Below are 14,202 nucleotides of genomic sequence, written 5' to 3'. Positions count from 1 at the left end.
TTATTATCATTATTATTAATTATTAACTATTATTTTTGTTTCTTTTTTTTTTTCCTTTTTTTTCTTTTCTTTTTTTTTTTTTTTTTTTTTTTCCTTTGTGATCGATCTGTATCGTCGTAATATAAAACGATACAAGATTTAAATCTTAGAGTACCTGCATCCGTGTTTAGTTTTGAGTTAATTCCTCATTTCGAAAAAATAATAATAATAATAAAAGAAAATACAAACAAACGAACGAACAGGAAAGTTATGTATTAAGAATGAGAGAGAGAGAGAGAGAGAGAGAGAGAGAGAGAGTGAGAGAGTCAGAGAGAATGCGTTTACACGATGCATGAAAACAATGCATCATCTGCAAGATGAGATATTTCTTTCTTTTCTTTTTCCTCCTTCTTTTTGTTTCTTTTTTCTTTTTTATCTGTACAAAGATTCCAAGTGGCAGGCACCACTTTTCCTTCGAGCTATGATATAATATTATATGTACACACACACACATATATATATATATAAATAAATATGTGTGTATGTATATATATATTTATATATATATATATATATATATATGCATGTATATATATATTTACAAGCAAATCGTGATTTTTTTGTTCATTGCATGAAAATTTTACCACGCGTTTTATAATCATACTCCATTCCCTCGCCATCATACATATTAGTTCTCATATTGAATTCAATATATATGAAAAATATATTAATTAATTTCTTTTCTTTTCTTTTTTTTCTTCTCTTTCTGTTTTTCTTCTTTTCTTTCTTTTTCTTTTTTTTTTCGCTTTTTTTTTTTTTGTTATGACTGCTAAAATTTTGTTAATGCAATATTTTCGTTTAGTTTCTTTATCTTCAATTGTTCGATTAGGCGTGCAATCTCATTGGATTATTATCTCTCTCTATATATATATGTATGTATGTGTGTGTGTGTGTGTGTATTCCTTTATATATATAATATATATATACACACATACACACACATATTCTTTGATTAGAAATTGTCTATGTTATAGATTTGCATATATGAAGCATGGATATAAAAATTATATGAAGTATAATAAATAATATAGACGCGGTGCTATATATTAAATTCTTTCTTTTTTTTTTCTTTCTTTCTTTTTTTATTTTTTATCTTGCTTTCTCATTATTTTATAATAGACCGGTTTATTATAATTAAAGGGACTTTCTTCTTTTTTTTTTTCTTCTTCCTTTTTTTTTTTTTTTCTCTTTTGTATAGGCAAAGAATTATACTATTAACTTATAAATTGCATCTATCCGTCTGATCGTATAAATCTTTAATTCGAATCTAATTTGATCGCTGCTATATTATTGCATTTATTCGATTTCTCGATTCGCACGTACCATTAGAACGATCTTTGCATATCAAGAAAGTCTGTAAGAATGTTCATGTTCTTGCAGGATAAGTATTGCGATAAGAAAGTGAGCAGAAGAAAAACAAAAGAAAAAAAAAAAAAAAAAAGAAGCAAAAGAAAAAAACAAAAATGAAAAGAATAAGAACAAAACAACCAAATGATAGATTATAAACAAAAAGAAAAGAAAAAAGAATACGAAAGTACATGTACTGCACGTATACACATATGTAGTAAACATTTTTTTATACAAATATAAAAGAAAATGATGATGGGCTTAGAAGGAATATAATATAAAATTTTCGTTAGAAAATTTTCAAACATTTTCAATATATACGTAGATATATACATATACATAATTGTGATAGTCAATTTTTAATTTAGCGAATTGAATTTTATCGATCAACAAATATAATAATAATAATAATAATAACAATAGTAATAATAATAATAATAATAATAATAATAATAATAATAATAATAATAATAATAATAATAATAATAATAACAATAATGCTTATGCCATGCTTCGTCGTTAATTACAAAAGAAAAACAAAAAACAAAAAAATAATAAAATAAAAGAAAAAAGAAAAGAAAAGAAAAGAAAAAAAATAAAAATAAAAAGAGAAATAGAGTAAAGTAAAATGAAATAAACGTAATCGTCATCTTTGTTAATTGTACTATATGTAAAAACATTTTGGCAATTAACGCGTTAACATTTAAACAATCTGGAGCGGTACGTTGTGACCAATTAGAAAATAAAAATAAAAAAAAAAAGAATAAAAAAAAGAAATATATATATATATATATATACACTGTAGATGTAAAAATCACATTTCTATTGCGGAAAAAAAAGGAATGGAAAAGAAAAAAGTAGATACATCTTTCGAATTAATTTAATATTTTTCAATCGATCCACGAAACGAAATACATATAAAAACGATACGTGCATATACTTTTGTAATCCTTTCTTTTTAATTTTTTTTTTTTTTTGCTTGTTACGTCCTTCGATACGTAAATCTTATCGATCGAAAAAAAAAAGAGAAAAAAAAGAAAATATTAATCCGATCTCCGAAAAAAACATTAGCTTTTTTTCTTTTTCTTTTTATTTTTATTTTTATTTACGCACACAAACACACACACACATACACACACACACACACAACACACTTCTCTTACATATAGCCGTGTAACTACCAAAGCTATTTCTATATCTCTCTTCTTTTCTTTCTTTTTTTTTCTTTTTTTTCTTTTTCTTTTTTTTTTTCTTTTCATTTCCTTTTGTTCTTCGCAAAAACATTTCGTCGATCTCATCGTAATCATTCGCCACAGATGATTTTCACTTATTACGTGACTATTGTGTGATTGATTTTAATGAATGAGAAATTGATTTAACGAATGAAAGTGAATGATTTAATATTTATTTATTATATTATATACATATATACAATATGTCGATGAAAAGGAAGATAAACGTGTATTGAAAGAGGAAGAAAAAAAAAGGATCCTTATATACACATGCACATACAAATAGACACACACACACACACATATATATATATATATATATATATATATATACATACATAAATACACATACAGAGGAAAAATAACGAAAACAAAGTTGAAAATAAAGATATAGTTGTGTTATATTATAATTAAAAAATAATTTATAAAAAAAAAAAAAAAGTCTACGAATTATAGCCGAGCCTAATAATATAATAATGTGTATGTAACGTGATTGCGCAATTTGCACGGATACGTGTAAGAAAAACAAAAAAAGAAATTATATATATATACACAAAAGAAATTATATATTAGCCTGCCACCCCTGCGCAAAGAAAAAAAAAAAAAAAAAAAATAAAAAAAGAGTAATCAAAAATGAGCATAACCGAGTGAAGTGTTCGCGTGCTTTTTGTGTAAAAGTCATCGTGTTGTTATTTATGTAACCCAAAATTGTACACTGTTTCCCCGAACAAAATTGTTATCTATGGATATGTATATATATATATGCATATGTATATGTTTATGTATATATATATATATATACTACTTTTATCATATCATTGTTGTGAATAGATTATTGTTATAAAGAAATTGTTATCCATTATTGTCCTTTAAATACATTCGCGTTTATATATAATATATAGGTAATATACATGGTTCATCTTAGATTGTATACTACTATTACTATACATGTGTCTCATTGTGTATAATAAACGTCTGACATTTACATTTATAGAGATAAATTAAAGAGAGAGAGAGAGAGAGAGAGGGTGAGAAAAAAAAAGAAGGTCAAATTTGTTTTTTGAATTATATTGATTAATGAGTAAGATAATTGTTAATATTTTTCTTTTCTTTTTTTTTTTGTTTCTTTGATGCTCGTGATTATAAGCTTTTTGTTTTGTTTTGTTTTGTTTTGTTTTGTTTTGTTTTGTTTTGTTTTGTTTTGTTTTGTTTTGTTTTGTTATTTTAGTCGCAATTCGACTTCGATATGACTATTCGTCAGAACATTCGTAATTAATATAATACGATTATTTTTATGATGGAATAGAATTAATTTTGTATTTGTTTGAAAAAACAAAAAAAAAAACAAAAAAAAAATCAAATCAGATAATTAATCGTTTATCATTTTAATTTATTCATTTAAATGGGATACATGTACTTTCGAAAAGATTAGAAAAAATTCCCATATACATGTACACACACACACATATATATATATTTATTTATTTATTTATGGGAATATTTTTACATTGTTGATATATTTAAACTATTAAACGATATATTCATGATTACAAATTATTTTGTTTTTTTTTTTATTTTGTTTTTATTTTGTTACATTTTAGTCACACTTCGAATTCGATGAAATTATTTGTTAGAAATTATTCGTAAATAATATAATGCGATGTAATTATTATAACGATGAAATGGAATAAATTTTTGTTTGTTCGAAAAAAATAAAAAAAAAAAAAAAAAAAAAAAAAAAAAAAAAAAATCAAATCAGATAACTAATCGTTTATCATGTTAATTTATTCATTTAAATACATAAGGTAAGAAGAAATTCCCACATATACACACACACACACACACACACATTTATGGGGAATATTTTTATTATTGCCATATATATTTAAAATTATAAACGTATGTAACAGTTAGCGGAGTAATTGTTATGGAGAATTCGTAAAAAAAAAAAAAAAAAGAACAAAAAATTAGGTCTTGAAAGTGGCTAAGGAGGGTCCCCCCTCTTTCTTTTTTAAAGCAAGTCCTTAAGATATAAAATTTATAATTTAAATTATATATCTTTATTAAAATTTTACCGGGCGAATGCTTTTTACTTTCCCATTTAAGCTATCCAGAGAGAACCCCGTAAAAATGCTTCCGAGCTAATTTTAATCAACACGCGACTGATTGCAGTAAATTATAAATCTTTTACAAATGAAATATATTATTTTATCTTTATAATAAACACGTGAAAAATATTTTAACCGGGGCACATTTCCGGGGATTATAATATAATAATCCTTTTTACTTCTCTCTGAACCGGGACTCGAACCCAGATCCTTCGCTTTCCGGATACAGACTTCGCTTGTTTTAGAATCACTGAGCCATCGAGACCTTTGAGTGAATCTCTTCATAAATATGTATTTATGTTAAAGAAATGGTATTAAATTGAGTGACTTGTACAATTTTAATGCAATATGTTATCTACTTTTTCCTTTTTTTTTTGTAACTGATATGGAGAGGAAAAAAAAGAAAAAAGAAAAAAAAAAAGAAAAAAATAGGAAATAGTTTAGTACCGACATTGAATTTTTTTCTTCTTCTTTTCAAAAGTGCAACAATACAAAATGCATTTTGCACTTGCACTATATATCCTTTTTTTTTCTTTTTTTTTTCCCCCTAAATGAAATATTTAAAGTCGGAGTAATGGGGAGATACGTATGTAGAGGTATGATACAAGTCAAATTTATTTTTTTCTTCTTTTCTCGTGGTTAATGTTAGTATGAAAATGAGAAATGAAATTGGAACTGTCTTTTCAGAATGATGGATTTTGTAGTTTGCACTATTGGTTTCTTGTATGATGTTAAGATTATAAAAAAAAAAAAAAAAATGTTTGAAAATTAAATAATATAAAATTTTATGCTGATAAAATTGCAAAATAGTGACAGTTTTATGATAAGTTGCGATGTTTTAATATAAAATAATATGAATATAGATATCAATAGACATCATAAATTTATCACTCTTCTATAACGTGACTATTTAGATTATCATTATTAATTTTATCAGTTGGTGTGAACTTTTAATTTTAATTATTTACTTTTACATATACAAAAATTATACGTTGCTTTATTACGGTGTCACCGTCACATTTGGATCTTTTGTAAAATTCATTTTGGATCTTTGTAATACTGTGAATAATTAAAAGGTAAGATCAGAAATAATGTTTTATTATGTTCAAATGTTTCTTTTTAAATTATTAATTTTTTAATTTTTCAATTTTTAAAATTTCTTTATATAGAACTACGTTGGTCTAGCAGATCTATTTAATTTTTAGTATTATTATCTTAAAAATTCTGGTTACATACAGAAATTTCTTTGATATAATTGTTCTACGTAATACATTTGTATTACGTAAAATAAATTAATAATCATAAAACTTGTATCGACGGTGAATACTTTTTCTAGTTTAGGCAAGTATTTAAAAAATAATTATTTTAAACGATAATATTTATCGGTCGATCACTTATCGACAGTAGGTCAGTTAGCCATGAAAGTTCATTGAATTCTATATAGATGGCACATCAATCAATTGCATAATATCAAGCCAGAACTGTGCTCAATTTCAATTTTAAATTATTTAATTATCAATTATTACTTATTGATAATTTAATTACCAGTACATTACTATAATTTAACTACCATTACTATTGCACTTAGTACTATTATAAGTACTACTAATTCTAAAATTCTTAACAACAATTTTGTTTTGGTCTGAAACAAAAAAAGCATATCGTAAATTTCATAACTTGACAAAACGAAAAATAAATAAAAGGATGATATTTTACATACAATATTTTTTTCTCATCTTTTTTTCTTCGTTTTTGTTTTTACCACATCACATGTACTAGTTTTTTTTTCAAATGTTATCTTGAATTTTTTTATTTAAAAAAAAAAAAAAAAAAAAAAAAAAAAAAAAAAAAAAAAAACGATTCAAATGAAACGAAATATTCATTCGAAACTTTTATTACATTTTTAGGGCACTTTTGATGTCAATTTTCCCAAAATTGGTTGAAGATTACTTTATAAGGCAACGGATACGGAATTCTATGGAATTCTGAAATATAAACTATTAACATTCGGTATCCTGATACTTTATTGAGAAGAAAAACACTGTATCTAATCATTAATAATATCTAATCATTCTGGAAGAAAATATTTTTTTTTTTAAATTAACGTGTATATAACTCTATTAGATAGTAAGAAAACGAAGAAAAAGGGAAAAGAGAAAGAGAGAGAAAGAGAGAAGAAAAGCAAATATTCAAAAATGTATAGTAAATCAGTGCGGTTGAATCTAACGATGTCTAAATCGATAGACATCGAGTTTTCTGATGTGGTGTACGAAATTCCAAATGGATTTCTTGGTCAAAAGAAACAAATCCTTAAAGGGATCAATGGATATTTCAAATCCGACGAGATGTCAGCTCTAATAGGTCCATCGGAAGCTAGGAAGTCTACGTTATTGAACATATTGACGGGATTTAAATAGGAGAAAAAATTAGAAGGCAAGATAAATTATCTTGACAAGATAAATTATCTTGACAACAATCATTGGTAATAGCTTCGGATTGATTATCCGTTCTTTGCTCACTCCCGTGAATGGTATCTTCATAAGTTCAATCATTTTAACAATATATTTATTGTTCGAGGGTTGTTTCATTATGTTAAATTACATAACAAAATACTTTTATTATTTTACTTACTTCAGTTACCAATCAGTTATCAATCGATCTACGGATACAATCGTGAGAAAGTTGATTGTCCTAATGATATATATTGTCCATTTCGTATACCGAAAATAATAATAAAAGAAATGGCAATAACAGATGAACAATATTGGCTCAATCTGTTCGTTCTAATAATTTTTTTCGTTTTCTATCAAATCGTTGCTTATTACATGTTGAAAAGGAATCTGAAAGAATGAGAAGATGAAAAGAACATGAAAATGATGAAGAGAACATGAAAAAAGTAGATTTATCAGTTCGAACAAAATATCACAATTTTCCTTAAATTAATATTATTTTTATATTGATCATGATCTTCATATACGAGCTTAAAATATAAATAAAATAGAATAGATATTTTATTCTATTTTATTATATTATATTTTATATAAATAAAATTGAATAAACAAAAGATTTGATCATCTTTAATATTATTCAATGATAGTTATGTATCTTAGTAGAAGTAAACATTTGATAAAAAATAATTCTTATTTCTTTGAAAAATAATCAAAACAAATTGCTATTGGAAATATGGTTATATCTTCTTCTTAGATTTAAATATATTATATTTTATATAAAATATAATATATTTAAATCTAAATATTATATATTATAACTAGTTGTAATAGTTTATTATTTTTTATAATATATGTGATATATTAGGCGAACCGGAAAGTAATGTCGCTTTATTAAATTAAATTCAAGCGAATAAGTTTTTAAAAAGTTTTTATTTTTAATCACAATCAAGACCCTTTGACCGATTTAAATGTATGCATAAATCAATGATGACTTCTTCTAAGATTTTTTCTGTTCAGGTTGTACATCGTGGTTCTATAATTCTGTCCAGAAACATAAAATATCAAAAATTGGGAGAACATAAAGTTAAAAGTACCGCCCATTTTAAGCAACTTGCTGTATTGAAAATCTTGGCTCTGTTGGGTTTTCACACCTGGTAAAAGATATCCAAAATAACTTTGGCTATATTCTAGGGACAGATGAATCATGAGCGAATAGAAATTCTATTTAACTAACTAAATAATATAATTAAACGATTGATCTTAATATTAGATTGGAAACTATGAAAATCAGAGCTCGGTTTTCTATATAATAAAATAATAAAATAGAGGAAATATAAGGAAATAAAAACATTCTTAATTTTCTGAATGCAAAGATAAAAGAGAAAAAAGTAAAAGAAAGGAAACAATTCAGAACGTAATTTAATTAGTATAATATTACATAAATTATTCGTACAAGTGTATCATTGAATCGGATGTCAACAAAATAATGACACAATTCATAATACATATATATATATATCATATACATAAATATACATATATATATATTTTACATTTTTATTTTTAACTAGCGATATGATGTCATACTGCAAATATGAAATGAATTTCAAGCAAAAATTACCATGCATTGCATTATTCATTATCAAGTCAGCTCTTTATAAATCAGCCTTTTACAAGACAAGTTTTTAAAAAACAAGTTATTACAAGTCAGGTTACTACAAGTCAGGTATCTACAAGTCAAGTTTTTACAAGTGAGTATTTTACTGTAATATACAAAGTTTTTTTTTTTAATTTGTATAATGTTAAATAGCAATTCATTTTTAATTACTTCGCGCAATATTAAATGATTATTATGAATTATTATACATAAAATATTTACACGATCTTTCGAGAATTATTATATATTTTGAAAAAAAAAAAAAAAAAAAAAAAAAAAGAAAAAAACAACCAAAAGAACAACAACAAAAAATATTCAAGATAACGGAAAAATATATTTATTTAAATGTTATGAAACAAAATTTTCTAGACAATTTTTTGCAAAATTTTTTCAGACACAAAACAACTTTTACGCGCTTCCATTTATTTTGATAATTTTGGAATAACGTTGATTCTTTATGATAGAAATTCAAAAAGAGTTTTAATAATTAAAATAAAAATGAGCAAAAATATTATATAAATTATTTGTATTGCAATATTTTATCGTTTTAAGTGATCAATGAATTATTCGAAGTTAAAAAATCGAACGTTTGTATGATTGGAAGGAGACTTTTTTCATCTCAGAAAATCACTCGTAAAAATTGTTTTCTTTTGTTTTTTTTTTTTTTTTTTTTTTTTTTTTTAGACACTATTTATATCATAAATATAAGTTACAACCTGACCTTATCTCATTATATTTCGAATGATTATTTGATATTTAAAAATTTAATGAGAATTGCAATTAAAAGATTGGTTGTAACATTCGCAAATACATTGAGTAGTAGCCTTAAGGAAATTTTTTTTTTCTTTTCGAACATTTGTAAATATCATACGGGAATAATTATATTAAATAGGACGAACTATCGAATATTTCATTATAAAATAACTTTTAAAGTCTAATTTGTTAATTATTTTTGTATAAATTGTTATATCCATAAAATATCATTAATTGTAATATGATATAACAGTAATTATTTTTCCTTTTATATAATAAATAATAATTGTGAAAGTTGTGTGATCATAGGGAAATAGATAAGGTATGCATTATTTTTCTTTATTATCATGTTAAACCGGAAAAATTTTATACGCAGTTAAAAAAAATATATATTCATGAAGTTATAATATTGTTTGTGAGGTAGATAATGAAACCATTTAAATAATAATATGTGCTTTTATTCTAGCATATACTCAGAATAATTTTCTCTAATAATAATAATAATATATATATATATATTATTATTAGTATTATTATATAATAATATTATATAATATTATATAATAATATATATATATATATATATATATATATATATATTATTATTATTATTATTATATAATATTAATATAATATATATATATAATAATAATGTAATATAAAAGATGTGATAAGAAATCCACTTTATGATAATAGTTTGATTTTATCAGTCAAATCTTATTTTTATCAATGCTGGCACATGTTAATGTTCGTTTATATTCTTAGTGAATGAATCGGTAATTATTATTTATAAAGTTTTTTAGAATTGTTTTTACTTATCCGAAAAGATATGGATCTTTTAACATTTATTGGGCTGATCTATGTTTGTTATATTCTTGCCATTTTCATTTATCCTTGGTGTATGGATTGTAATATAGAACTTGCTTTATTAACTAAATTTGGAAAATCTATTGGTAAGTATCAATAAATATATAAATATAAATAATTTATATAATATTGTCATTATATGTCGTTGAATATTGATAAAAATCATATCATCATATTATTTTTGATTTTGTAGATACATTGAAAGGTAAAGTTGTCTGGATAACTGGTGCTTCCAGTGGAATTGGAGAACACTTAGCATACGTATTAGCAAAAGCTGGATGTAAATTAATATTATCTGCTAGAAGAGAATCACTATTACAAAATGTTAAGAAAGCTTGTTTAGAAGGTAAACATTTTTTTATTCTCTTTGAAATATTATGGAAATATTAGAAAAATGTTTATATAGTAAGCATATATTTAAAAAATATAAAACACATTTTTAAAAAATATAAAAAAATAAATGAAAAATAAAAGAAAGATACTATAGAACTTTTCTCATAGAAAATGCTGACTTGAAAGACGATGATGTGCTAGTACTTGCATTAGATGTTTGTAATATGAACTTACATCAGGAAGCATTTGATACAGTTATTAAAAAATTTGGCAAGGTATAAAAGACCTTTATTATATCTTATTTCTATATAATAATATTATTCATTATAATACTTATAATGTTATTTAAGATGATATTAGATATATAGAATTTTTAAAAGCGATTGGTAATTTATAATTGCAATGATCTTATTTTCAGCTTGATATATTGGTTAATAATGCAGGACGAAGTCAAAGAGCACATTGGGAAAATATTGAGTTAAGTGTGGATAGAGAAATATTTGAATTGAATGTGTTTTCATACTTATCATTATCTCGTATAGCAATGAAATATTTCTTACAAAATAATCTCGGTCAGATTATAGTTATATCTAGTTTAAGTGGAATTTTTCCAGCTCCTTATTCAGCAAGTTATACTGGTAGCAAATACGCATTGCATGTTAGTATTTTTTGAAAATAAGAGATTAAGAGATTTATTTTGTATTTACATTATTTATTTCTATATCCCAATCATTTTCTTTTTTAGGGTTATTTTGATTCCTATCGTGTAGAAAAATATGGCAAAAGTTTTCCTTCTGTCACTATAATATGTCCTGGACCAATTCAAACAAACTTTCTAGCAGAAGCTTTCACAGAAAAATCAGGAGAGGTAATCTGATTATTTTTCTGTATAATAATAATAATAATAATAATAATAATAATAATAATAACAATAATAATGTCATTTTATCATTTTCCAGAAATTTGGAATAGAAACAGATAAAGCCAGTAATAAGGTTAGCGTAGAACGTTGCGCTAATTTATCAGCAATTGCAATCGCAAACGAAGTTTCTGAGGCATGGATTTCACAACCATCTATATTATTTGTGGCATATTTAATAAAATATTTTCCAAATATAGGTAAATGGTATGTAACAGAAATAGTACAATCTTAATTTAAATTATTTTATTAGATAAATAGTTTTGTGAAAAATTTTTGAAGAATTTAATTTAATTTTATAAATAAAATGATGATTTAAATTTAAGGTTTATAAAGTTCATGGGTAAACAATATTTAAAGAAGCTACGAGATGCCAAAAATGCGAATAAATTATAACGATTGTTTGTATTTTTTAATTATACAATATATATTATGTTCATAAAAATAATAAAAGGATTATATTATGTAAAATATGATATTATGTAATAAATAAAATATATATTAAAAGAGACATTATATTTTACATGTTTATACATAACATATTTAAAATTACTTTTTAACAGATTCTAATTTTTTTAACATAAGCTTTCTAGCATTTTTGCCGCGCAATATTGCCTCGCAGAAAAGATTACAATAAAGTTCAATGGCACATGGTGTATCATCATTGCCAGGAACAGGATATGTTATAAGATTAGGATTACAATTTGTATCAACAATGCCAACAGTAGGTATGCACATTTTTGCTGCTTCAATAATCGCAGGATGTGGAGTAACAACATTGTCAAGTGTGTGAATAAATATACACAGATCAGGTAATCTTGTTTCCAAACGAAATATTTTAACAGAATCCGTAAATATTCCAGACTTCCAGCTTCTAGTTAACGCATATTCTTGGCAATTCAAAGCAGTTTTTTCAATTATACAAGTGCTTGAAGGATTCTTGGAAATAAATAAAATTAATCCACCATGAAGTGCGATATGAGCAGTAAAATTCAATGCTTGTCGTAAAAGTTCAGCCGTTTGGTTCAGATCTATTATCAAATGTCCTAATCTTGAACCAAATATAAATGAACGCATATTTTCATGCAATGTACCTTCCTTGTGACCATAATGTACCATTCCATTAAATAAATCTTTAATTGTAAAAAGGTTATGTACTTGAAAAAAGTCTGGATGTTCCATAGGATTAATAGAATGTTTGCTATTATCTGAAAGATAAAATTTATTTTAATGTACAAATAATAAATAATACATACAATAGTTAATAAACAAACAACTATAAAAAACATATATATATATATATATATATATATATATATAAAACATACCATTTACTTCTTTTTGTTCAACCGAAACTTGTGTTGACATTGTTTTTTGATAAACATTCGATCCAAATGCTCTTACAGAATTTCGTTCTCGAAGAACTATATATTAACAATTTACAAAAGTAAAATATTATTTCAATGATTTTTATTATTATCATTTTATAAAATTAAATTTACATATATGTATATAAAAATATATATACAAAATATAATTACATTTTCGCAAATAATTTTGTATCGCAATTCTAGCCATTGTATATAAAATTGTTAAATTTTTATTGAAATATTTATTGTTCTTAACCTATAACTTTTGCTAATATTCACTTTTAATCACTCAAATTCACTTCATGTCAAGAGCGTTAAACGCACGTAGAGAAAATTTTTACTAAACTTTTTCATTCATAGGTGCGTTACCATCGCTGACAATCAATTTACTCGAGATATTATTATACATAAATTACTTTAAGAATAAATTATTATTCAAAAGATTATTTACAAAAATCAAAAGAGAAAGTGACAAAAGAACAGTTTTTCCTTTCTTTATTCAATTTTTTTCGTTTCTTTCTTTTCTGTACATTACCTATGTGACTTTAGCGACAGCTATGAACTACAAGAGAAAGCATAGAATATTGTCGCAACCGTGCATCTAGAAAAGAATATTAAGAAACAGAGAAAAATAAAATAATATAATAAAATAATTGAAATTATAATATAATAATTAAAATAATATAATATCGAATAATAATTAATTAAATTATAACAAATATTATAATTTCAAAGTTAATGCCCTTTATTTAGTTCTATTGGGTTGGCAACTAAGTGATTGCGAATTTTGTCGATAGATGGACTTTAGACTTTCCGCAATCATTTAGTTGCCAACTCAATATATAGTATCGATATATAGATACGCATGTAATTTGTACACTATATCGAATGCAATTCTGATCGTTTGCTTTCCTTCATTTATTTAATATAGCTCATAATAAGAATTGAATTTATATCTCTTTAATATTTTTTATTTCTTTATTGAAATAATACATAATATTGCAAATGTTAAGGCTACGTCTTGATTTAATCATTATTATTTAATAAATTTTCATTTATTGATCGCGGACAATAGTTGTTGATTTTAAAGTTAGTGCTTGTAGTTGTAAAATAGTTCGATTTCTTTG

General features: G+C 24.0%; 2 protein-coding genes across 5 annotated transcripts; one reads left to right on the top strand and one right to left on the bottom strand.

The window, feature by feature from the left end:
* Nucleotides 1-8,797: 8,797 nt before the first annotated feature.
* On the top strand, nt 8,798-12,216 carry LOC124430374 (dehydrogenase/reductase SDR family member 7). Of its 4 annotated transcripts, none has more exons than XM_046976839.1 (8): nt 8,798-8,927; nt 10,382-10,539; nt 10,647-10,799; nt 10,955-11,061; nt 11,205-11,444; nt 11,532-11,654; nt 11,746-11,912; nt 12,032-12,216. In XM_046976839.1, the coding sequence occupies exons 2-8, from the start codon at nt 10,416-10,418 to the stop codon at nt 12,099-12,101; spliced, it is 984 nt and encodes a 327-aa protein (XP_046832795.1). In that variant the 5' UTR covers nt 8,798-8,927; nt 10,382-10,415; the 3' UTR covers nt 12,102-12,216. The 4 variants fall into 4 exon arrangements, with proteins under 4 accessions (XP_046832795.1, XP_046832798.1, XP_046832797.1 ...); XM_046976842.1 differs by having other exon boundaries at nt 8,811-8,927; nt 10,390-10,539; XM_046976841.1 differs by lacking the exon at nt 8,798-8,927 and adding an exon at nt 9,757-9,908.
* LOC124430375 (28S ribosomal protein S2, mitochondrial) lies at nt 12,203-13,666 on the bottom strand. The gene is made up of 3 exons (XM_046976844.1): nt 13,247-13,666; nt 13,034-13,129; nt 12,203-12,913 (listed from the first exon to the last, which is right to left on the bottom strand). Exons 1-3 carry the CDS (start codon nt 13,281-13,283, stop codon nt 12,255-12,257), a joined length of 792 nt encoding a protein of 263 aa, XP_046832800.1. The 5' UTR covers nt 13,284-13,666; the 3' UTR covers nt 12,203-12,254.
* Between the last annotated feature and the right edge of the window lie 536 nt (nt 13,667-14,202).

The sequence above is a fragment of the Vespa crabro genome, chromosome 18 (genome assembly GCF_910589235.1).
Source record: "Vespa crabro chromosome 18, iyVesCrab1.2, whole genome shotgun sequence".
Taxonomy (NCBI): Eukaryota; Metazoa; Arthropoda; class Insecta; order Hymenoptera; family Vespidae; genus Vespa; species Vespa crabro.
This window is presented reverse-complemented; position numbering and strand designations above follow the sequence as displayed.